This window comes from Helianthus annuus, chromosome 7, assembly GCF_002127325.2.
Source record: "Helianthus annuus cultivar XRQ/B chromosome 7, HanXRQr2.0-SUNRISE, whole genome shotgun sequence".
NCBI classification, from domain to species: Eukaryota; Viridiplantae; Streptophyta; class Magnoliopsida; order Asterales; family Asteraceae; genus Helianthus; species Helianthus annuus.
The window spans coordinates 111,965,983-111,991,333 of record NC_035439.2 but is presented as its reverse complement, the minus strand read 5'-3'; the positions used below and the strand labels follow the sequence as shown (position 1 = coordinate 111,991,333).

The window sequence follows — 25,351 nt, the reverse complement described above, 5'->3', positions numbered from 1 at the left end:
CCATTCGGATCCAGTTTTGTTTTGAACACCCATTTGCATCCTACGGGTTTGACTCCGTTGGGTAATTCTACCAAATCCCAAACGTCATTTTTCTTCATGGATTCAAGCTCATCAATCATTGCTTTATTCCATTCAGAAGACTGATCACTACTAATGGCTTCATTGTAAGAGATAGGATCATTTAGCTTTCCGGGATCCATTTCAGTCAGGTAGGTAACATAATCGTCCCAATTAGTAGGCCTTCTTTGCCGAGATGACCTCCTGAGTGGATTATCAGGTAAAGCGTTGTCTTGGTTATGAGCGTTTGATATGCCTTCATCATGAGGTATAATGGGTTCTAATTGTAGAGGTGAATTTGGAGTTAGTGCAGTAGCTTCAGGTGCAGTAGTTGCATTGGGTACAAGAGGAGTAATCGGAGTAATGGTAAGCGACGAGTCTCTCCCCCCGCGTCTTGTACTTCTTGCAATTCTTCGTAAGGGTTGGTACTGCTCCCACTGACCTTGAAATCCTCCAGGAACGCGGCACGCTTGGTTTCAACAATACGGGTAACATGGGAAGGACAATAGAAACGATAACCCTTAGAGTTCTCAGGATACCCGATAAAGAAACAGGTAACTGTTTTAGGGTCAAGTTTCCTTAGGAAAGGATTGTAAAGTTTTGCTTCAGCAATGCAGCCCCATACTTTCATATATTTAAGACTCGGTTTCCTTCCTGTCCAAAGTTCATAAGGAGTTTTAGGGACAGACTTAGAAGGAACTCTATTGAGTATATGAACAACTGCTTTTAACGCTTCAGTCCAGAGGAATAATGGTAAATTAGTGTTGGCTAACATACTGCGCACCATGTTCATAAGGGTACGGTTTCTTCTTTCAGCGACTCTGTTCTGCTGAGGTGTACCAGGCATGGTGTATTGGTTCACAATCCCCTGGCCCTTACAAAACTCATAAAATGGACCAGGAGCTTGACCCACATCAGTATGTCTTCCATAATATTCACCGCCTCTATCTGATCTCACAACTTTAATCTGACGATCTAATTGCTTTTCAACTTCAGCCTTATAATCTTTAAAAGTTGTAAGAGATTCAGATTTCTCCTTAATAAGATACAAGTACATGTAACGAGAATAATCGTCAATGAAAGTGATAAATGAAGTATGTCCTGTTATGCCAGCGATTTGGTAGGGACCACTAATGTCAGTGTGAATGAGTTTTAATAAATTAGAACTCCTAGTGGCACCTTTCTTATTCGCTAATGTCATTTTACCTTTAAGACATTTGACACATGTTCCAAAATCAGAGAAATCGAGAGGAGGTAAGACTTCATCCTTTACGAGACGATTTAACCGTTCTTTTGAAATGTGGCCTAAACGCTGATGCCACAACATGGATGAAGTCTCTAAGTCTCGTTTCTCTTCCATCTTTGTGAGTGATTCATTAATGTTATATGACAACAAAGATTTGGAAAAGTTATCTTCTAGTTCTAATCTATAGAGACCACCATCCAGAATACCAGTACCATAAAGAACAGAATCATAGAGGATAGAGAGTTTGCGATGACCATGGGAAACAATAAAACCGTCCATGTCTAACTTTGGTCCTGATACAAGGTTCCGAGTTACCTCAGGAACATATAAGGTATCATAAAGTTTAATACATAAACCAGTTTTCATAACTAATTGTAATGTTCCAATGGCCTTCACTTCTAATTCTCGATCATCCCCAACCTTAAGCGTTATTTGGTTTCTTTCCAGCTTCCGGATTGAAAGGAATCCCTGAGTAGAATTGGTAACATGAACCATAGAACCAGAATCAAACCACCAAGAATTAGCAGGAACACTTAAATTATAGGACTCAAGTATCATAAAATAATCGTTACCTTTCTTAGCCAGCCACTCCTTAAAGTCAGGGCATTCCTTCTGCATGTGTCCTGTCTTTTTACAGAACTTGCAGCGGATACTGCCTAAGGAGTTCTTAGAGCTGGAAGGTGCACTTGTATTAGAATTAGGATTAGGCCTTTGGACTTTTGAAGCATCCTTCCTCTGATAATTGTTCTTCCTTTTCTTAGAATTGGAGGTAGTGAAGTTTGCAACATCAGTATGGCGATCCATCCTCATACGCTCTTCCTCCTGTACGCACATAGCGACCAGTTCACTCATTGTCCACTTGTCCTTCTGAGTGTTGTAATTGATCTTGAATGCTTCAAAAGACGAAGGAAGCGAAGTAATGATGAAATGAACAAGGAAACCATCACTGATTTCCATTTCCAGCCCTTTCAGCTTATTGGCCATGTCATTCATCATCATGATGTGCTCGCGAATGCCGCTCCTCCCATCATACTTAGTTGTCACCAGCTTGAGAATAAGGGTACTAGCGTGTGCTTTAGACGTCCCCTTGAACTGCGCCTCCACAGAAGCCAAGTAGGTTTTAGCATCTTCAGAATCAGGAATAGCTCCCCTGATAGCATTGCTTATGGACTGCTTCATAAACATGAGACACATACGGTTACACCTAGTCCACTTTTCATGAAGTATCTGCTCAGCAGCAGTACTCTGAGTGGTAAGGTCCGCTGGCTTATTCTCCCTCAGAGTATAATCAAAATCCAGCAGCCCAAGCGTAAGCATAAGAGCATCCTTCCATGCAGCAAAGTTATCACCAGTCAAAAATGGAATCCCCTAATTTGGTGCTGATATTGGAAATAAGATGAGCAAGTTATGATACTAAGGAAGAAGTCCTAATGTGATCTAAGGGCACGTTAAACTAAGGCAGGTATAAATAATGACCATTTTACATTATGAAGTTGTGATATTGTCTATTACTAACATCAAAATGATAGACTTAGTTAAAAATTCTACTTAAACGAAGACAAAACAGCTTTGGCCAGAAGTGTAATCATTTAAGCATATGTGCAAAGTGGTTGTAACAAATCAGCTTTGGCCAGAAATTGAAACAATCACTTTAGTTATGCACTTGTTAAGTGTGCCATCTATGAAAGAATTAAATCAGCTTTGGCCAGATATTAAAACATTCATGCTTATGATGCACACTTAACATAGCTTTCGTAATACTTGAATGATAAGTAGATGTATCAAGTCAGCTTTGGCCAGAAATGATACATCAGAAGCTCATTCAAGTTAAGCTAACTTGGTTTTGCAAAACATTATCTGATTCTGATTAATTAACTAAATAATTACAAAACCAATTATTTAATAGCAAACTACCCATTCTTAGTTCACATTTAAACAGCCTAAAATAATGAGGTTTCGAGTCAGGTCTCGACTGAGTTATGAGATCTCGAGTCAGTTATGAGGTCTCGTGTCGCAACCTTGTTGTCACGAGTCGGAACCATGGTCTCGACTACTATATCTTATGAGATCTCGAGTCACGATGAGATCTCGAGTCGCAACCACGGTCTCGAGTCGCAACCTTATGGTCTCGAGTTATGACGTTATGGTCTCGAGTCGAGACCTTTAAGCCCTTATGATTTCGAGTCGAGACCTTATGGTCTCGAGTCGAGATCTGTTGGTCTCGAGTTGTGAAGGTTTTAAGGACCTGATGATTTCGAGTCGAGACCCTATGGTCTCGAGTCGAGACTGATGGTCTCGAGTCGTAATCTGATGATCTCGAAGCTTCCTGTCAACAGCTGTTAATTGTGATAACATAACTGAAAATTCGAAATCTAAGGGATTATGAGATATTATTTCCTGTTGTAAGATGATCTAATTTTATCAACATATTTTGAAAATTGTAATCTGTTTATCTTTTAACAGTTTTCTAAAATCTTTAGAGGACAAAATCAGATCAAAACAGGAAAAACACTTAATAATCTGAATCATATTCCAAAACATAATAGAATTTTCGAATTTTCCTAAGAACATGATGAACCCTAAAAAAATAAAACATAAAATTCTGGAACCCGAAACCTGAATTTTAATAATTTTTCTAAACAGACTTTGGTTAAAACATAATCCAGTTAATTTCGAATGAACATATGATTAATCTTTTTCCGAAAACAATGATCTCGAGTCGATCTTCATGACTCGAAACCGGCTGTGACGGTTTTGAAGTTATAAAAAATCTGTTTTCCAAGTTTCAATCCCAGAATTATGGATACGAAAACAGAACTGACTAATCAACATATGCTCTGATACCACATGATGGTTCAGTTCTGTTTATACATGAAGGAAAACATTAAAACATACCTGTTATAGCAGACAGTGCGTTGGAGAATCCAGTAATGGAATTCGACATGCTTGTCATCGTGATCTGGTTCCTCCTTAGGGTGCTGACTAATGATGGGGACTTAGAAAACCGAAAAGGGATATCGGTTAGGAGAGGAGGTCGAACTAATGATGTTATTGCTAATGGGGTGTGTGTGTTTGTGTAACTGAGTAACCCTTAAACCTCCACATAATTCTCCTTATATAAGCACCCAGGAGGAAACCTAATTAGTTAATAAGGGTAAATGGTCCATCAACAATTACCAACTAATTAAATAATAGGTTCTAATATATTTTGATCTCTATCATATAAATGATTATGATGGCTATAGATTAAATATCAATACGTAATATATTTAATCTTACATAAACATTGTACATTTATTTCAAAAAGAAAAATTTAGAAACCAAATATTTGATAATGTGGTAAGATATTATGATGCTTGCTTGTCATAGATCTGAACTCATGGCAAACCAAATATTTGATATAAAGACAAATACAAACCATTTACATGAAAACCGTAAATGGGTTAAATGGTTTAAAAGTTAACGAAAAATATTAAAAATATGACCCATTTTTAATACAAACCATTTTAGAGACGGCAATTTTTGACACGTCCTAAAAAAATAAACATGTTTTGGGTCAGCTGATTTGACCCATTTTATAAATAGGTTAATCTAAGCATGACCCAATTAAAATATGAGTCAATCCAAACACAACCCGCTTAATAAGTGGGTGTTAACCCGTTTAAGGTTTGTTTTAAAAGTTCATACTTAAATTTAGAAATGAAAGGCATAAAGTTTTAACTATTACTTCTAAAGTAAACGTAAAACGGATCGACATGAAACATGTCACTATCAACTAGGTCTAGTTATTATGTGTGATATTTTTTTAGCCACTTGAAGATGAATTGATAGTGTAACGGTTTCAAAATCCATGGGTCGAACCTATACAAAGTTTTAGTACTACAATTGTATCATATAATTTTTTGAAGAAAGTTTTAAAAAAAATCCGACCTGCCGGATTCGAACCAGCGACCTAAGGATGGCTATGTTAACACTACAGTCCTCCGCTCTACCAACTGAGCTAAGGTCGGATGATGTTTTATAGCCAGAAATTGTAAATACAAAGTAAATTCTGTATGAAAAAAGATTTCTTTCATGGTACTCGATTTATTATAAAAAAAAAAGAGAGAGCCAAAATGCTGATTAATAAAATCTGACGATGTAGATATATTCTTTAATTTAGGAGTGAAAGCTTAAAATTTGACAACTACAAAAATAAAAATTTTTATAAATTTAGGAGCCTATCTATCTATACCTAATAAATAAATAATTGATTGTATTAGAGCATTCACATCCAGTCCCCTAAAATTATACATACATTTCACTAAAAAACAACTACTATATCAATATATTTCCACTAAAAACAAATACTTTTTCTCTCTCCTTTTCAATTAAATAATATTTTTATACCTTTATCATTACATTTTTCTCTCTCCTTCACTCACAACCACTTTCAATATATATTAAAAAATTATAGTGGGTGAACAGTGTCCCCCAAATATACAGATGAACAGTAACATTTTCTCTTTCCTTCACTCACAACCATTTTTTATACTCTTTATATTTTAAAAACCCCACACTCACAATTTAGTTCTTTGGATGTGAATGCTCTTAGGTGTTATAGTTCTATAAATATATCTTATCTTAAGATATTGTTATATAATTTCTGAATTTTTATTATTAATTATTTAATTATTTATATATATATACGAGTTTCTAGTTTTATAAAATCAAAGTTTCATCTTGTATGAGCTTGAAAGTATTCAAACACCATATTGTTGAAGTTGGAATCCTTGCTTCCCTTTATTACAAAACTAGTACTAAGCCCCTCTGCGTTGCAGCGGTTGTTATATAACTGTGTTAAGTAGTAGTAATACTATACCATTGTCAGCGACCACCAACATCGTAAAAACAAAATAAATAAAAACGGGAAAAAATAACGCTTAGCAAAAAGCAGACGTAAAATCTATGAATCACGCACGCTCATTGCTTAGAAATTAAACCGAAACGTAAAACATAGAAAAAATAACTAAGTCCATCCAGGACCCGCGTGTTGGACGAACTTGTCAAACGCATAAAAATAGATGTGACGCGATGGGCCAGTCAAACGGAAAAAAAAATATACGAAAAAATGTTGAACCCCACATGCACGTTGCGGTGCGTTAACTCACAAAATTTAGAACGAAACGAAAAACTTGGGAAATATGAAAAGTATGGTGGACCAAAATTGAAAATAAAAAAGAGTTGGGATTAAATTGCAAAAGATGAAAAACTTTGGTTAAAAGTAATAAACAAATGGTCTAAATTGCAAAATTGAAGTTATTTATTAATTTTAGATAAAGATAACGGATAAAAATAAGTGATAACTATTTGTTGGTTATTAATAAATATTAATATTAAAAGAAATTTATTAAACAAATATAAATAAAATTTATGAGATTGAAGGAGATAATGACATGTGGCATTATTTGGAGTCTTTTACTATAAGTTAGATTTTTATTTTAAAAGAAAAATTAGGAGAAGTAAACTTTTATTTTTCTTGATTTGAGAAACCGTTTTAAAAAAAATATATATACTAGCTTTGCATTTCTTAACAAATTTAGTAACCATATCAAAATATTGAGGTTTGAAGAGTGCCAGACGACTTATACACCGGTAATCAAAATGTCAAAGTGGATGTCAATTTTTTATTTTTTAACAGCCAACAAATCAATCTCGAACACTTTCGGGACATCTACTGGACAAACGGAGTACTCCGAGAGTAACCCAAGTGGTCCACCAGCAATTCTGGGGAAAACCCGGTAACCCACCCGCCCATAGGCATGACGGTAAATTACCGGTAAAACCCGTTTGGCTCAAGAATCGAACCCAGGTTTCCCTGGGTCTCCTATGACTGCCCACCAGTGTCTCACTCTTTTTTTTTTTTTGGAGTAAACTTCCGTTTTGCTCCCTGTAGTTTGGTCACTTTAACGGTTTTGTCCCAAACCTTTAAAAATAGCCATTTTACTCCCTGATCTTTGAAGCCTTTTATGATTTCACTCCCCGCCTCTAACTCCATCCATATTGCATGTTAACTGAAAGGGTATTTTTTGTAATTTCAAGTATAAAATTAAAATAAGGGGCATTAATCGGTAGTTTTCTTATTCGTTTCTTGTACCTGAACTGCAGAAACATGTACATATAATCATCCAAATCCTTCCGGTTGCAGAAAAACCGATCGACCCACAACAACCCGCCCGGCCGCAAGATCCGGTCCCAATCAAACAAAATGAAATCCATCAACTGCAGATCAATCCACTCATCCATAAACCCTATTGTGTGAATCAAATCCATTGTGTTATCAAAAACTGGTAACCTTTGGTTCAACGTCACATACAAAGGAATCAGACCTCTAAGCGCTATCATTTCGTTAAACGGGGCTCCAAGGTTTAAAGCCATCGTCACAATCGTCACATTATGCTCTCTCATTCTTGCATCAAATGTCCCCGTGCCTATACCAAAATCGAGCCCTATCCTGATCTCCCCAGGCTTGACACTTAACGCGTCTTTGATCACGATATCAGTTGGAAACGAAGTGTTTGTGACCCATTTAAGCTTTTCCTTCTCCGTCTCAAAACCATCTGTGCATTTCGAGTAACCCCGTTTAGGATTCTTGCTCGATAAGCACTCAAAGTTCCTACAAGCATAGTTGCTCCACCGCACGTTTCATTAAATGGAAGCATAAGATGAGGAAGCCGTAGTGATAAATCAAGGACTATAGTGGTAACAATCTTACTGCCGGTGAAGATGGTTGTGGGTTCCAATGAAGATGGTTGATGACGATGATTAGGGGTTAGGGTTTTCATGAAAATTAGGGCTTTCGATAGGGCTAAAGTTTTCCGGTGACGTCGGTGGTGTTAATGATGACGGTGAGAGTGAAGGTGCAGTTTTGATGGTGGTGACGGTGGAGGTTCAGTGGTGGTGGGTGTTGTGGTGGTGACAGTGTAGGTGTAGTGGTGGTGGGTTAGTGGCGGTAAAGGTGTAGGTGTAGTGGCAGTGGTGGTGGTGGTGGTGGTCTTTCTATTGATTTTGTAGAAGGAACTTATTATAGCACCGGTGATTTTGTGGGAGAGATAAGAAAGAGACAGGAAGAGAGAGAGTAATTAGAGAGGAGATCATGTGTATTTTTGTCTTATATATTTATAATAATAATATAATAAAATATCTTTTTAGGTTGGATATGAAAGACTAAAATGTCCCTTATTTTACTTGAAATTACCAAAATACCCTTTCACTTAACATGCAATATGGATGGAGTTAGAGGCGAGGAGTGAAATCATGAAAGGCTTCAAAGATCAGGGAGTAAAATGGCTATTTTTAAAAGTTTGGGGCAAAACCGTTAAAGTGACCAAACCACATGGAGCAAAACGGAAGTTTACTCTTTTTTTTTGCACCAAATGGGAATTGAACTTGAGTCTTAAAGAAGAACTCAAGTCCTCCTACCACTTGAGCTAGAGGTCATTGGCAGTGGATGTCAAATTTGGTTAATAATTTTTATATTTTATTTTATATAAGATTGTATTCAGTGAGAATCAGATTATTATGTTTATAAAACTAATAGTACTTATATGAGAAATTCATTATCTGGGTTTTTTATATACCGAAAACGAAATTTTAAAGCAAGGTTAAAGTTGAAACGTGTTTTTTTAAGAAAGTAATATGCTAAAATGGTTCTTGAGTTTAGATCAATTTTGTCACTTTCATCAAAAAATGAAACTTTTGGTCTCTAGATCCCCGATGGTTTCATTTTTTGTTGTTATTTTCATCAAATTTGCAAACTGGGTATGTTAGAAATTTCTACCATTTTTATCGTTTTTATCATTTAAATGATAGGGTTGATGATGGAGTTCAGGCGTAAAATGTCGATTATCCATCCATTTAAATGAGGAAAACGACAAAAAAAACAAAAATTAACCAAGTTTACCAATTTGATGGAAATGACAACAAAAATGAAACCTTAGAGCATTCACGTCCATTCCATCAAATTATGTGTGTGGAGTTTTTATAATATAAAAAGTATAAAAAGTGGTTGGGAGTGAAGGAGAGAGAAAATGTTACTGTTCATCTGTATATTTGGAGGGACACTGTTCACCCCCTATAACTTTTTAATATATTTTGAAAGTAGTTGTGAGTGGAGAAGAGATAAAAAGTAGTGATAAAAGTATAAAAAATATTATTTAATTGAAAAGGTGAGAGAAAATGTAGTGTTTTTTTAGTGTAATTTAGGGTGAAAATATGGTGGAATGGATATGAATGCTCTTAGAGACTCAGATATAAAAAGTTTCATTTTTAAATTGAAGTGACATAAGTGACCTAAACTCAAGGACCATTTTGACATTTTACTCTTTTTTAAAACTCAAATTTGTTCACAAACGAAATCTATCTTTACTTACTACTAAAGGAGACTATTCGATGACATCAGAAATGCTGATGTGTCGAAATTGTTCAGCCAGAAATGAGAAGAACTAACATAAGGCGGCTTAAATGCAAATTAAAAGATGTTTACTTTCCTATATTCAGGTTTACTGCCTTATAAATAATACATGGGTGTTAAATAATGATGTAGTACCTTGATTAAACTTGCACTATGTAAAACAGAAGGAATCGTCCTGCAGCAGCCAATTCTTTCGTGGAAATGAACAAATCATTATCACAAATATGAGGAGGTATGCAGATATCTCGTAAGTTACTCAGTTTACCATTCCAGTTCTATACTTCTAAATCTAGCTTAGATTTGTTCGTTTCCAACTACCTGTTTTGCGTTTTGAAGTGAAAGTTCATTTCTTGGTATGTTGTAGTTTGTATAATGCTGTATTTGGGGCAAACATCTATGAGGTTTGTTAGGGTTGATTATAATTTAAAAAGATCTCGGTTTCCTTACCAAACTTATTGAACTATAGTGCCTTTTTAGGACAATTTTTTGCAAGTTGTGTGCCTAAACATTGTTCCTTAAACTGCCAATTAGCTTTGTTAAAGTAAGCTATCGTTAGTATAGATTTAGGTGAATTGAACTTGATCTAATTGGGCTTGATGGTACTAATATACAGTTTGCTAATTTGGTAGCCTTACTATAATCCAGATGATGGTAGATCAAGTACAACAGATAGAGTTAATGCTACTCGTGTTTAATAAAATGTGGTATGTAAAAAAAGACTCATCAAGGTTTGATTTTTGTTGATATTAAGAATCAACTAAGAAAATGACCAAGTATTGGTTATATGTTACAATCTTTTAACCAACTTTATTTTGTTCTTAGGGTTATCGCTGAGCCTATTTCTCAGCAACCTCTGCTCATACTTGCACAAGAGATGGGAATGCTTTGGTTGCATGTGTAGTCCTTCTATTGCGGTATATTAAAGTTTCTTTTTTCTTTCATTCTCATATATTGTTGTTGATAATTTGATATAAATATTGTTCTTGGATGTGACTTACTGTTTTAGGATCTTGAGTTTGTATTACAATTTCATTTAACTGGTATATATGGTGTTGGGTGCCTTAGTATTGAAGCTTGGTGTGGTTTTTGTTATCAGTGTCAATAAAAGATTAATTTAACCTATCTTTAAAATTTGTGATTGCATTCTACCTTGAAAATTATATTTCACAGTTTTTATAAAAGTTGTGTATTGATTAATTTATGAAATTGTGTATTGATTAATTTGTTGTCTTAGTTTTAAATTTAACTTAATCGATATCTCCATCATCTTATAAATACACAAACCTAACAAAAGTGGTTTCCAATCATCATTTATATGTGCTAATCAAATTACTTAAGCACAATAGTTCCATATCAAAGTAAGTATGCTATGTTGCTTTTTACATTTTAATAAGTAAGCACAATAGTTCCATATCAATACTAATAGGGTGGTGGTCTATTGGCAAATAAAACCTTTAAACGTTTTGGGATGAGGAGGTATTGGGTTCAAGTCCCACATACGATAGAATAAAAGAAATTTGTCGTTAAAAAACACATGAGTGTCCTTTAATTAATCATTTTATTTGTTGAATGACTTTGACGCGAAAAAAATACCATACAATCAAGGTTAGAAAAATTAGACGCAACCAAATATCAAAGATAGAAGTGAAACATACTCTATTGAGATGATTCTAATGGATGATCAGGCACATTTTAAATTAATTTAATTTGTACGTATTTCCTTTTTTAGACATGTTTATACATATTTGTGTTATTTTTTTTTTCTACTTTCAGGGCACAAATTACAAGCCAATCCTAGCTGAAAATTGTTTCAAATTGAAGTATGTCTATAATATACAAAGAGTCTTTCTATTTCGACACAACCCTTACAAAATGCACGAGCTTTCGAGGCTCTGAATTTACTAGCTTTTGGTCTCTTTTACAAAATTCGATTTCTGAAAACTCTAAACTTGGTTGGTTTTTTAATCTTTTATTAATTATTATATAATACTTTTATTTTAAAATTTTAGTACACTAACAATGTATTTGATATTCGTTTTAGACTTGATTGATTATGTTGTCTGATGTTATAAGTTAGAGATGACAACCATGAAAGCCCGAAAAAAAAAAAAAGGATGAACCTAAAGAAGATTGTAGTTGGAAATTTTTAGATTTTTTGACACAAAATAGTTCTTTATTTTTATATGATATTAGGATCATCTTTTTTTATTTGATAATGTATCATCCATTCACCCCGTGTATCACACGGGGTTATAACCTAGTTTGTTTTATAAAACAAATTATAACCCTCATCTTAAGTAATACGTGTTTATCGCAAACATAAGACATTGTTCATCTGTTATATTTATTTCGTTTGCACTATTTATCCTCACTAACTTTCTTATATATATATTTTTCATATTAAAAAGTATATTTATCATAAGTGTTTTTTTTTTACCATTTTTTGTTTATGCAAAAGTAGACTATAAATCAGAATTTAGTTATACCGATGTCATTTTGGACTCTTCCCGTGAATATGGGCATGGAACGGGTGTTCAAGTGAAGTGTACGCAAATATCATCTAATTTTGGGTCAAAGTGCCGTTTTATGGATAGTTGATCTTCATTCGAGTAACTATAATTACAAGGAAATGTTTATCACTATGTGTAAAAGACATAAATTATTTATTTTACATTTTGAAAATGAAATTAAACCAGCTTTTTGATGTCGATCTAGTATATAGCACTCAAGCCTTCGTATCAATCAATAGTCGTGTAGCGCTGTTATGACCAACTAAAATGTCACATTGTGGTTTTAAGTAATTCTTATTATATATAGGCTAAGAGGCTGTCTGTTTAGTTCTTAATGGGTCTCTTAATAGTTCAAACATGTTACTGGTTCAACACTTAATGGTTCATATTTCTTACTGGTTCAACACTTAACTATTCAGAAGTTGTCAAACAACCCCTAACTATTTCATATTGTTTTTGTAATCAATCTTGCATTATTAGAATTTATATTATGTAATTAAGTATAATACTTAATTATATAAACAATCTTTATGGTTTGATAAAACTGACACTTTAACTTTAAAAACGACATGTTTGAGTTGTGTGATTTTCATTTTGTAATATTTTTGGATTCTAATGCCAAATTTCGTTAAAATGTATGCTAAATCTATGTGAATGACAAAATATAGTAATTATTTGTGTAACTAAAAAATAATAAGAATTTGGTCATATGAATAAGAAAAGTTAACCATCAAATCTTTGGTGAGAGAAATTCCGATCATGTCCCCACGTTTCAATCTGCTCAAATCATTTTCATTCACACATGAACCTTTCATGGTTCTAAGGTAGGGTATGGTTAATCACTTTAGGGCTGTAATCAAGCCGAGTTGAGCCGAGCCAGGCTTAGCTCGAGCTCGGCTCGAATTAAAATCAAGCTAGCTCGGCTCGGGCTCGAATTTAAAATCGAGCTAAGGTTTGAGGCTCAAGCTCGACTCGAATCAATTCAAGCTAGCTCAGCTCGGCTCGATTTAGCTCGATTTAAACAAGAAAAATAAATTTATTTACTAATATAAAAGTTGACGAACATGATTTAATTGCAACATAATTAAGCCGAAGGGCTATAACAGCAACTTTCTTTAGTCAGTGGACCAATTATGCAAGTATAGCTCATTAATATTTGAGTTGACTTCACCTTAGCTTTTATAGAGGAGGTGCTCCCTCACAGATTGTACTTCAAGTCTTCAACGATGTGGGATAAGATGATTTGAGATTGAAGATTGAACTAAACATTTGTTTTAACAACTTCAACAAACAGAAAATATTATACATCAACAAACATCTGTTACTTATATGTCTATCGAATTATGAGAATTTTATAATAAACAATTTGACAAAACACAACAAACGCATACACATAGAAATAGAACATAGTATTATAATCAAAGTGTATACATCTGAATCATACAATAACTCTCAAAATTGCTAATTGTAATAACCAACTAATACTATGATTGGAATATGTAACCTAACAAATTCACAATTTTATGTCTCCAATAAAGTTAGTATGTATAAAATAAATAATTCGAGCCGACTCACGAGCTCATGAGCCGAGCCAGGCCTAGCTCGGGCTCGGCTCGTTTACAAACCGAGCCGAGCTGTTCATCCGAGCTTTTTTTCGAGCGAGTCACGAGCCGCGAGTTTTTAAACACCCCTAAATCACTCTAGGGTGATTGAGTGATTCTCTACCCAATAATATTATGTCATGTCAACTCCTCGTTCCACTCTCCATTTTGCACTCAATCACTAGGTATGGTTAATCACTCTAGGATGTTTGAGTTATATATTTTTTATTTTCTATAAATTATTCATAAATAAATAAAACATATTTTAATGTAAATAAATGTACTTTTAAATAAAAAAACACATTACATAAAATTAAAATAAATAACATGACATTAAAATATAAAAATAAATTAAAAAAAACCTAATTTAACTATTCGTCGTCGGAATCCGCCAAAAGGTGGGGTAAATCTTGTTCTCCAAGATGCTCCACAAGATCATATTTTAGTCTATAATGCGTATCTTCATCAGTGAGCTCGCATCCACGGTGTCTTGAAACCAGGAGTTATTCGCTTGCACGTCACTCAAAATTTTTAAAAACAACCTTTTGGACATACGAAACCTTTGACGAAAAACCTCTTCGTTGAATACGGGCTCCTCGACAAAATAATTTCTCGTAAGGTTTTCGTGACATTTCACTCGATCTCGACGGACAAATTTCCTTTTTCTAGAAGTGCCCATGTCATCCAGTTCAGCGGCTTCGTTAATAAGATTTTGGAGAAAAATTAAACTACTATCGATCGAGGAAGAATCATCGTCTTCACTAATATCAATTGGAAGGAATAGCGGTGGTATATCATCCATTGGAAAAATAGAAGAAGTGATTTTTTTTAAATAGAGTTGGATGGAGAAGAAAATGGTGAAAAATGATGTTGAATGGTATTGTTTTTATAAGGAAAAGTTGTATTTTTTTTATAAAACGGCTAGTTAACGGATAGTTTCTTTTTATAACGGTCAAATTTCTTCAAAGCATGCACTCAATCACATCGGTGACTATACCCCGATTTCCCTCACCGAACACCCACTCACTGATGGTCTTCATCACCACGGTGTGGTCACTGGTCGGTGACTCCCCATCCCCGATGAAGTCCCCGCAAACCACACCGCCTACCCTAATGTACCTCAATCATTTCTTATGTTTACTTGTTTGTTTTTTTTTCTGAAAAACTCTACACAATCTCTTCTGTCTGCGTTACACAGATCAAGCGCAGACATTGCCATGCACAGACTGTTTGTTTTTTCGAAAACGTTTCATTAAAAAACGTTTGTGCGAGCTCTTCTTGGTGCAGACTTGGCCCAACCATTTCTAATATCTTTTAAGGTCTAGGTCTGCAGAGAGTTAAACACCATCACTCACCATCACCGCCCATCACCACCACCACAGTTCACCACCACCGTCCACCACCCATTACCGTCCATCACCACCACCACTGTCCACCGTCCACCACCCACTACCGTTCATCACCACCACCATCGTCCACCACCCACCATCATCGTCCAGCACCACCACCCACCACCACCATCTGTACACCACTACCAGTTTATTTTAGAAGTCTGTATACGTTAAAAAACAGACAAGCTTCTTCTTGCAGACTGCGAAGATTTGGTCCACCTCTTCTTCTATGGATGTCTGCAGATGTGGTCCGCAGACTACATACATTTTACCTCTTAAAAACCAAGCAGCACCTAAATGATAGGACTCACTTTTGAATTCGAGGGATTGTGGGGGTGGTAAGAGCAATTATGTTACAAAAGTTTGTTGATGCAACAAATCCTTCTCATTGTATCACTCAAACTCAAAATTTGTTAATGCTAATGGCCTACACTCGGAGTTTGAGGAACCAATTCAACTCCATCATAATGACATTTGCAAGCTCCAACTTACGAAATGTAACACCCCGAAAACGGGTTTGGTAATCAAACTACGTTAATATTAAAAGACGGGTAAAGTACCGTTGGTGGTAAAAGTTAACCCGTAAACAAAAATAACTAGGAACAAAATTAACCTAGTTAGTAACTTGGAAATAATATTGAAACAATCAGTTATAACCCTTTATAAATAAAATGACAAACTCGAAGGGCCAAAAAGGGAAAACTAGACACTTGAATCTAATTTAAAAAAAACACACAACACACACTAGGTGTGTGTGTGTGTAGCGCCCAAGATGGAGAAAAAGGGATGTAACCCTAGTTCTTCAAGAATCGACAAATTGAAGGGTGAATTAGGGCCAAATCTTCTATATAAACACAAACTCGTGATCACCTAAGCTTGGAGATCATGAGGTATGTCGAAATTTATGTTTTAGTGATAATAAGTTTATGGATGAACTTGAAGGTGATGACCTTAAGTTCAACATTATGCTAGTATAGCGAAATTGGCGATGAAATTATGTGTGTGATCATCATACTTGCAAGTATATGTGAAATACTTGAACAATTTTGTGATTCGAATAGGTGTTCATACATGACTTGAAATGGGTTTTGATGATTTGATAAAATTGATGTTGTATTGGTGTTCATAAACATCATACTAACTCGTATGAATGAACTACTTGAACAAATTAGGGATTTTGTTAAAAGTTCATAAGTGATTAGAAGTGGGTCTTGGCGTAAGAGTTAAACCCATGATTACGATGGTCGAAATGTGTATGTGCTTATAAAACTGAAATTACATGTTGATTTATTATTATTTGAGGTATAAAATGGATGACATGTTAGCTAATATGGTAGCTCAAAAGATGAGGCTCACTAAGTGTTTGATAATGTGCCTAACTGAGTCTTGTGAACTAGTTAGTGCATTCATATGTGTCAATTATATTGGTGATTTGACTTTTAAAAAGTCAAACCGACCTATGATAGAGTTCAAGAAGAAAAGTGGTATAAAAGTGCATAAGGTGTGAATGTCATGATCTAGAATGACTAATCTAACAACCTTGTGGATATTATATAAATGTTTAAAGTCGTTCGCATTTTAAAGTTTTTTTTAAACACTTCATTTTATACCATTTTTTTAAGATCATTTATTTTTTAAATTTTTTAAACAACACACTTTTTAAGTCATTCATTTTTTAAAATTTTACAAAACGACATGTATAAAAAAAAGAAGAGTAAATTACAAGTTCTGTCCTTTATGTTTGTCCCAAATTTCAGGCGCTGTCCTTTACCTTTAAAATTGATGACTTTTTTCCTTAACGTTTCAAAATCTTGCACGTTATGTCCATTTAATTAAAAAATATGTTAATTGAAAAGGCAAAAAATTAAAACATATTTAAAGTTCACCCTCTCTCCTGTCTATCACTTTCAGCCAACATCCATCATCCATTACAAACACCACCACCACCACCACCTCCGGCGACCCTCTCTCTCTTCAGTCTCTCTTTATTTTTCGCTATCTATGTCTTGCGATGAGGATATATAACCGGGCAGTGTGCGATAAATTAAAAGAAAAAAAAGGGTTGGTGCCGTAAATTATCACCGGAGAGTTGCGAAATCGACACTTATTAGGGCTCCTGTGAGTTCCTCTTTCGATTGAACTATTTTGTTCCTTTTTTTTTTGTTTTTTTATCCGATCTAGTATGCTAACTACTTTAATATTATTAGTAGTTAACAGTTTTGCTGATTTGATGAGGTGTTGATTAGGAATTTGGCATCTTGTTTGCGAAATTGATAAAAAAAAAGTTTGGAAGTTTAGGGTTAGGGTTCATAATTTTTTTTTTGTAAGGTTGAATTGATGTTTCCATATTCAATTTTTAGGTTTACGCTATCTATTTGATTTTCCCCTAATTCTAGCAAGTTAACCCTAATTTAGTTTATTGTATTTGAAAGGCCTGTCAATCCTGTTAAGTGTTGGCTGAGAGATTTGAAGATTGAAGATTCAACAATGCAATGGCAGAACCTGATTTAGATGTAAGCAACTTTGGGGTTCAAGTTATGCATATATAATTTTTTTTTTTTGGGTATTTTAGGGGTTTATTTTGTAAGTCTGCTTTGTTGTTTATGGTCACACTAATGTAGGAAAATGAAGATTATGAAGATGATGTTGGTGAATATAAAGAGGAGGGTGGTGAATATGAGAAAAAAGAGGAGGAAGAGGAGCGGTTGCCTACACAGGAAGAGATGGAATATCTTGAATTGTTATTTAGGTTTTGATTTTTGGGAGGTTTTTGATGGAGGTGGAGGTGGAGGTGGTGGTGGTGGTGGTGGTGATGGTGGTGAAGGGTGGTGGTGATGGAGGTTATATATATAGTTAAAATAATAATAATATTTTAAATTATTTTGTTTTATTTTTTAACTACTATTAAATAAATGGGGTAAAAAGACTAAAATGCCTTTGAGTGACCAGATTTAACCAAAAAATTTAACTGGGTTTGGTCTAAAGGACAAAACGTGCAAGATTTTGAAACGTTAAGGACAAAAGTCATCAATTTTAAAGGTAAAGGACAGCGCCTGAAATTTGAAACAAACATAAAGGACAAAACTTGTAATTTACTCAAAAAAAGAAATGTAAGATTTGAAAAAAAGAAACATTCTAATAAAAAGTTTGCAAATGATCGTTCATTTTTCAAAAAAAAAAAAATTAGAATGGTTTATTTCTTTTTTAAATATTCCATTTCTTTGGACCGTTTGTTTATTCAAAATTCGTTATTTTTTTAACATTTAGTTTATCAAATTCATGCGTTTTTTAGTACCTTACACTTGTTAACTTATTTTTTTAGGTTTTGTTTTTTTATAAACGTCCTTTTTTAATCTTCGTTTTTTAAACTACTCGTTCGTTTAAAATCGATCGTTTTAAATTCCTTTTATTTTTTAAATCATTCATTTTCTTAAGTTCTTTTTCCCTAACGATTATAACTAAACTGAATTCAAAGTTTGAAAAATGAACGATTTTAAAACGGTTCTAAAAGGAATGGTTTAGAAAGAAACAATTTTAAAAATTAACGACTTAAAAAACGAATTGTTTAAAAAAGTAAAAAAAAAAGATTTTAAATAGAGCGGTATATTAGGAATCATTTAAAAAAACTTTAAAAGACAAACAATTTTAAAAAGAACGATTTTAATAAACAAACGATTTAAAACTGTATAATTTTAAAAACGATATACGGTTTAAAAAAAGGTTAAAAAAGAAATTATTTTAAAATGACGTTCATTAAAAACAAACGCTTAATGAAAATACATATTTATTTGCATATGTAAGACATATTTTTTTTGAATAATAATCGTGAAAATAACGAAATAATAAAAAAAACTTGAGTAATTGTATTAATAACCCCTTAAATATTAAAAGAACTTTTTAGGAAAAATTACAAGTTTTGTCCTTTATCTTTATACCATTTTACAGACGGTGTCCTTTTTAACGAATGTTGACAGGCGGTGTCCTTTACTAGGTATTTTGTTGCAAGTTTAGTCCTTTACACCCAACCCAGTTAAAAAACCTTGTTAATTGTTGGGTGTAAAGGACTAAACTTGCAACAAAATACCTAGTAAAGGACACCGCCTGTCAACAATTAACAGGGTTTTTTAACTGGGTTGTGTGTAAAGGACTAAAATTGCAACAAAATACCTAGTAAAGGACACCGCCTGTCAACATTAGTTAAAAAGGACACCGCCTGAAAAATGGTATAAAGATAAAGGACAAAACTTGTAATTTTTCCAACTTTTTAAATATAAAAAACAACCCCTAAGGTGTATAATTACCTAATTATCCTTACACTTAACAACAGAAAAGTAACAAAGTTAGTGTCAGGGGCCAAAACCGCTATAATATGCAACCTCGAGGTCGGATATGTTAAAAGATTCTTTTTTGGGCTCAAAGGGTTAAACTGGCTAAACCACACGGGGCAAAACAATAATTTACTCGACCAATTCAGATAAGAGGTCTTAACCATTCAGACTCAGTATAATACTTAACAATTCAGAGCTAAATGTCTGAATTATTCATACATCTGCTCGCGATGCAAAGAGTCTGAACAAGTAGAGGTCTAAACCATTAAGAGTCATTATAATTGTTAACCATTCATAAACAAAACCAATTCAGATAAGAGGTATTAACCATTTAGACTCAGTATAATAGTTAACAATTCAGAGGAAAATATTTGAACCATTCAGACATCTGCTTACGAAACAAAAAGTCTCAATTATTAAGTGTTAAACCAGTAAGAGATCTGAACTATCAAATTTTTTTTTTGAGCCGAAACAAATAGACCCTAATTTACTTAAATTAATTTTGCATCGATGGATATTGGATAAAGATTAAATAATGATAAAAGTTAGTTGGATGACAAAAAGACAAATCTTAAAACTCAAAACAGTAGCACACTCCAAGCAATACCCTTCCCGCCATACAAAGCAAAACCAGTCTCTTACGAAACCACCCAAACGACACCGTTTCATCTCCACTTCTTCTTCACTCTTTTCTTTTCCGTTTTGCTTTCATCCCCTTTCCCCTGTTTCGCATCCTTTATAAATCACCACACATTTCCTCAATCTCCAAACATTCTCTCAACAATGGCGAAATCAATCCTCATTTTCCCTCTAATTCTCTTTCTTCTTGCACCGATTGGTTTAACGGAGACTGTTCGTTTCGAACACCCTAGGTTTCCGTCAACTTTTGCGGAGAAGATGATCAGGGAGTTCAATTTGTTTCCGGAACGATCGGTTAATGTTGTGGATGATGAATCTGATGTGGTGAGTGAGAAGAAGCTGGTTGAGAAGCGGTTTGTGTTTCCGAATTTTGTTGATTCGAGTGGTGCGTCTGTTGAAGAGTTGGGGCATCATGCTGGTTATTATAAGATTGAACACTCTTATGCTGCGAGGTATGATCTGGAAATGTTGAATTATGTAGTTTTGTTTTGTTTGTTGATTTATTATGTGTTTTGTGATTATGCTTGCTTGAAGTGTTTTTGATTTTGAATTATGAGTTTATCTGTTAGTGATTGGGATCTGATATTTATAGGATACAATTGTGAATAGTGGCGAAGTTGTTGGGATTTTTATGAAAAACCAGTATAATGAATGAGTAGGACTCTCGGTTAGAGGTGCACAAATCGGGTTTAAACCCTAAATTGGTTCGGGTTGGTCAATGAAAAGTCAAAGCTCGGTTGAGTTTTAAGCCGGTTTGGGTTTTGTTTGTTTGTTGACCAGTATTGAGCAGTTTTGATTGTTTTTTTACCGGTTTGGGTTGGTCAACGAAAAGTCAAAAGCGGGTTGAGTTTCAAACCTGTTTGGGTTGGTCAACGAAGAGTCAAAAAACATGTTGAGTTTTAAACCGGTTTGGGTCTTGTCAGTTTGTTGACTGGTTTGACAAGTTTTTGACCCTTTTTGAGCACTTTTAATTGTCTTTTACCAGTTCGATTCGGGTTGGTCAACGAAAAGTCAAAACTGGGTTGATTTCTAAGCCAGTTTGGGTTTTGTCTGTCTGATCAGTTTTGATTGGTTTTTTACCGGTTTGGGTTGGTCAATGAAAAGTCAAAAGCGGGTTGAGTTTCAAACCTGTTTGAGTTGGTCAACAAAGAGTCAAAAAACAGGTTCAGTTTTGACAAGTTTTTGACCCTTTTTGAGCAGTTTTGACTGTCTTTTACCAGTTCGTTTCGGGTTGGTCAACAAAGAGTCAAAAAACAGGTTGAGTTTCAAACCGGTTTGGGTCTTGTCAGTTTGTTGACTGGTTTTGACAAGTTTTTGACCCTTTTTGAGCAGTTTTGACTGTCTTTTACCAGTTCGTTTCGGGTTGGTCAACGAAGAGTCAAAAGACAGGTTGAGATTCAAACCAGTTTGGGTCTTGTCAGTTGTTGACTGGTTTTGACAAGTTTTTAACCCTTTTTGAGCAGTTTTGAATTTCTTTTACCAGTTTTTCAAACCGGTTCGGGTTGGTTATGATTGTCTTTTACCAGTTTTTCAAACCGGTTTAGGTTGGTTAATGAAATGTCAAAACCGGGTTGAGTTTCAAAGTTGTTCGGGTTGTGTCAGTTTGTTAACTGTTTTTGACCGGGTTTGAGCAGTTTTTTTACTGGTTTGGTTCGGGTTTAACCGGTTTCAAAGGAGAGGATGAAAATGGGTGATTTAAGCACCAAGCCTCCTTGGGTCCGTCTTAATATGTAGCTTTCTCTTATATGGGTTGGCTTTGTTTCGGTGACTGTAAAATAAAGATGACTGAATTCTCTTGAGCTCACTTGTTACTGTTTAATCAATTCTATTGCTATTTTTTTACAATACCTTTATTTTATCTGTTTGGTGTTTTGAAAGGGTTTATGTTGTCTCTGTTAGCATCTAAGAGCACATATTTGAGTTTTGTAGGATGTTCTATTTCTTCTTTGAATCACGAGGTCGCAAAACAGACCCTGTTGTTATCTGGTTGACCGGAGGGCCAGGATGTAGCAGTGAGCTTGCACTCTTTTACGAAAACGGTCCGTTCAAAATTCAAAAGGACTCGTCTCTTGTCTGGAATGAGTATGGCTGGGACCAGGTAACATATATATTTTGTTTATGTAATGTGTTAAGATAATTGGTTTATGTTATGCCTTAACATATAAGATTATTTATTTGTTGATATTCAGGCATCCAACCTATTGTTTGTTGACCAACCTACTGGAACCGGCTTTAGTTACAGCACTGATAAACGAGACATTCGCCATGATGAGCAGGGTGTCAGTAATGACCTATATGACTTCCTGCAGGTTTGTTCCTTGTATTGCTGTTAATTATATGTAACTATGCAAAACTACACATTCATTAACTGATTATGTCATGATACAGGCCTTCTTCAAAGAGCATCCTGAGTATGCAAAAAACGACTTCTTTATAACTGGAGAATCATATGCCGGTCACTATATTCCCGCTTTTGCTGCTAGAGTTCATGAAGGAAACAAAGCTAAGCAAGGAATCCACATAAACCTTAAGGTATCTTTCTTTTTCTTAATCTTTTCTTTACAAACTTATGCTTTTTTTAATCATTCGAGTTGGTGTATTTACCTCATGCGTTATCATACAGGGATTCGCCATTGGAAATGGACTCACCGATCCACTAATTCAATACAAAGCGTACACTGATTACGCGCTAGACATGGGAATAATTAAGGAAGCTGATCATAAAAGCATCAACCGGAAAATTCCCGCGTGCGAGACAGCTATTAAACTTTGTGGTAATTTTTTCCTAGAGTTAAATGCCATTTTCGTCCCTAAGGTTTGGCCAGTTTTGCGACTTTCGTTCAAAGGTTTGTTTTTTCGCATCTGGATCCAAAAGGTTTGAATTTTGCCATTTTCATCCGGTTCGTTAACTCCATCCATTTTTCTTTGTTAAGTCAGGGACATTTCCGTCTTAACGGCTCAAATTGCCCTTTAAGTTAACAAAAAAGACGGAAACACCCCTGACTTGTCATTAAAAAAATGGACAGAGTTAACGAGTTAGATGAAAATGGCAAGATTTCAAACCTTTTGGATCCATGCGAAAAAAAGAAAGTTGCAACCCCTCCGGGACGAAAATGACATTTTACTCTTTTTTCCAACATCATAAGAAGCACTTGAAGCATATATCTTATATTGTTGTTTTAATGGCTAATTGAATGTTTCTTTTATGATCTTTAATCAGGCACTGATGGCACAACAGCTTGTATGGCTGCATACTTGTCTTGCAACTCCATTTTCAGCTCAATCAAATCTATTGCTGGCAATATCAATGTAAAAAGATTTAATCTCATATTTTATTCTAACCAACATATTATAATAATCTTGTTATATGTTGCAGCACTATGACATTAGAAAGCAGTGTGAGGGCAGCCTATGCTATGATTTCTCCGACATGGAGAATCTCCTTAGCAAGAAATCCGTTAAAGACGCTCTCGGAGTCGGGGATATGGATTTTGTTTCGTGTAGTTCCGTTGTCTATCAAGCCATGATTATGGATTGGATGAGGAATCTTGAAGTCGGTATTCCAAACCTTCTTGAAGACGGGATTAAGTTGCTTGTATATGCCGGAGAATATGATCTTATATGCAACTGGCTCGGTTAGTGCTCGTCGGCCCATATTTAAATCAGTTAGAAAAAGACAGATTGAATTAATTAACTTAATTTGTGTGTGAATTTAGGTAATTCAAGATGGGTTCATGCAATGGAATGGAGCGGTCAGAAAGAGTTTGTTGCATCCGCTGATGTTCCTTTTGAAGTCGATGGTTCTGAAGCGGGCTTACTCAAAACCCATGGCCCACTCAGTTTCCTCAAGGTAGACCAAAGTTTATTTTTATTTTGACTTATGGAAGTCAAGGTTGACATTTGTACATATAACAGGTTCATGATGCGGGACATATGGTTCCTATGGATCAACCAAAGGCGGCTTTAAGCATGTTAAAGAGGTGGACAAGGGGATCGCTTTCTGAAAGTGCAAACGAGCCTGAATCCGCTGTTTCTTCCATGTAATGTGATGTCAGCAGCGAGTTTGATGGTGTGTCTAACCGCTTGTAAATGAATTGTCTATGGTCTTGACCAAGTTGAACAATAAGAGCATCACCTGCTAGAATTTTCAATGGTTTCGTTTTCTGTGAACTGCATTTGGTTTCTAAATCAGTAGACATTGTTGGGATTACACCGAAATGAAATGAATTTTATCTACATGTTATGAAATTCGAAAAGGTTTTTACTTACTTTTGAAATAACAAGAGTAATGTAACAAACTACCCGGGCCATCATCCCGCCGACACATCCTTACAACATTGCACCCATCTCTGACCACCCCTTCTGGCTTCTGTTGATGCGACACAAATGCTAGTACATGTTAAGCACATCATATATCATGACTGGTTTTTGCTCAACACTAACATTCACCATGTCGACCCATGCGGGTTTTGGTTTTCGAAGGATTTCATTTTTATCACAAATTTGGGCTAGGACTTTAACTAATTTAAGTTGCAGGTCAGCATGTGTGTGACAGTGTAGGTCCCAAACCACTCAAATAGTACTTAAGCAGCTAATGGAAGAAAAAGGGGTATGATTTGATACCATTCTCCTGCATCAAGTAATCTTTGTGCAAAAAATAAAATTGAAACAACCAAGTTGGAATAACAATAATAATCACCAATTAAATATAAAGTGTGATTCGTCGTGCGTTGCGGCGGACATTCGGTCGGTATAGTTTTAGTGTTTTACTTTGTTACAACAACGCATGTACAATACCAACACAAGCTATAAAAATCAGAAAATATACGCTAAAGATGATCTCTACACATGTTTTATAACCGCCAAAAACTATAAAAGTGAATAACGTTTCGGATAAAACGGCCAAAAACTATAAAAGTGAATAACGTTGCTGGTTCGGATAATACCAATACCGGTATCGATAACTGATAACTGATTCAGTTTGTGATCAGTGGCGAAGCTTGAGATTTCCGATGGGGGGTCGAAAACGTATATACAAAAAAAAAACTATAGAACCGGGGGGTCGAAAACGTATATACCCAAAAATTTCTATACGAAAACTACATACATAACACTACTGAGCGAAAA

General features: G+C 34.8%; 1 protein-coding gene and 1 non-coding gene across 2 annotated transcripts; one reads left to right on the top strand and one right to left on the bottom strand.

Moving 5' to 3' along the window:
- Positions 1-5,227: 5,227 nt before the first annotated feature.
- TRNAY-GUA lies at positions 5,228-5,313 on the bottom strand. Its single transcript is given in 2 exon segments — positions 5,228-5,263; positions 5,277-5,313. It is a non-coding gene; the product is annotated as a tRNA-Tyr (tRNA).
- Positions 5,314-20,218: 14,905 nt separating this feature from the next.
- LOC110942227 (serine carboxypeptidase-like) lies at positions 20,219-24,492 on the top strand. Its single transcript, XM_022183977.2, has 9 exons — positions 20,219-20,676; positions 22,154-22,322; positions 22,414-22,533; positions 22,613-22,756; positions 22,848-22,998; positions 23,445-23,533; positions 23,601-23,859; positions 23,941-24,074; positions 24,140-24,492. The coding sequence occupies exons 1-9, from the start codon at positions 20,369-20,371 to the stop codon at positions 24,266-24,268; spliced, it is 1,503 nt and encodes a 500-aa protein (XP_022039669.1). The 5' UTR covers positions 20,219-20,368; the 3' UTR covers positions 24,269-24,492.
- Positions 24,493-25,351: the final 859 nt, after the last annotated feature.

What these genes read in the sequence shown, in the direction of transcription:
- LOC110942227 (XM_022183977.2), top strand. Translation starts at nt 20,369, where the DNA reads ATGGCGAAATCAATCCTCATTTTCCCTCTAATTCTCTTTCTTCTTGCA. An exon ending in GAACACTCTTATGCTGCGAG is followed by an intron (nt 20,677 to 22,153) that starts GTATGATCTGGA and finishes TGAGTTTTGTAG; the next exon opens with GATGTTCTATTTCTTCTTTG. An exon ending in GCCCACTCAGTTTCCTCAAG is followed by an intron (nt 24,075 to 24,139) that starts GTAGACCAAAGT and finishes TACATATAACAG; the next exon opens with GTTCATGATGCGGGACATAT.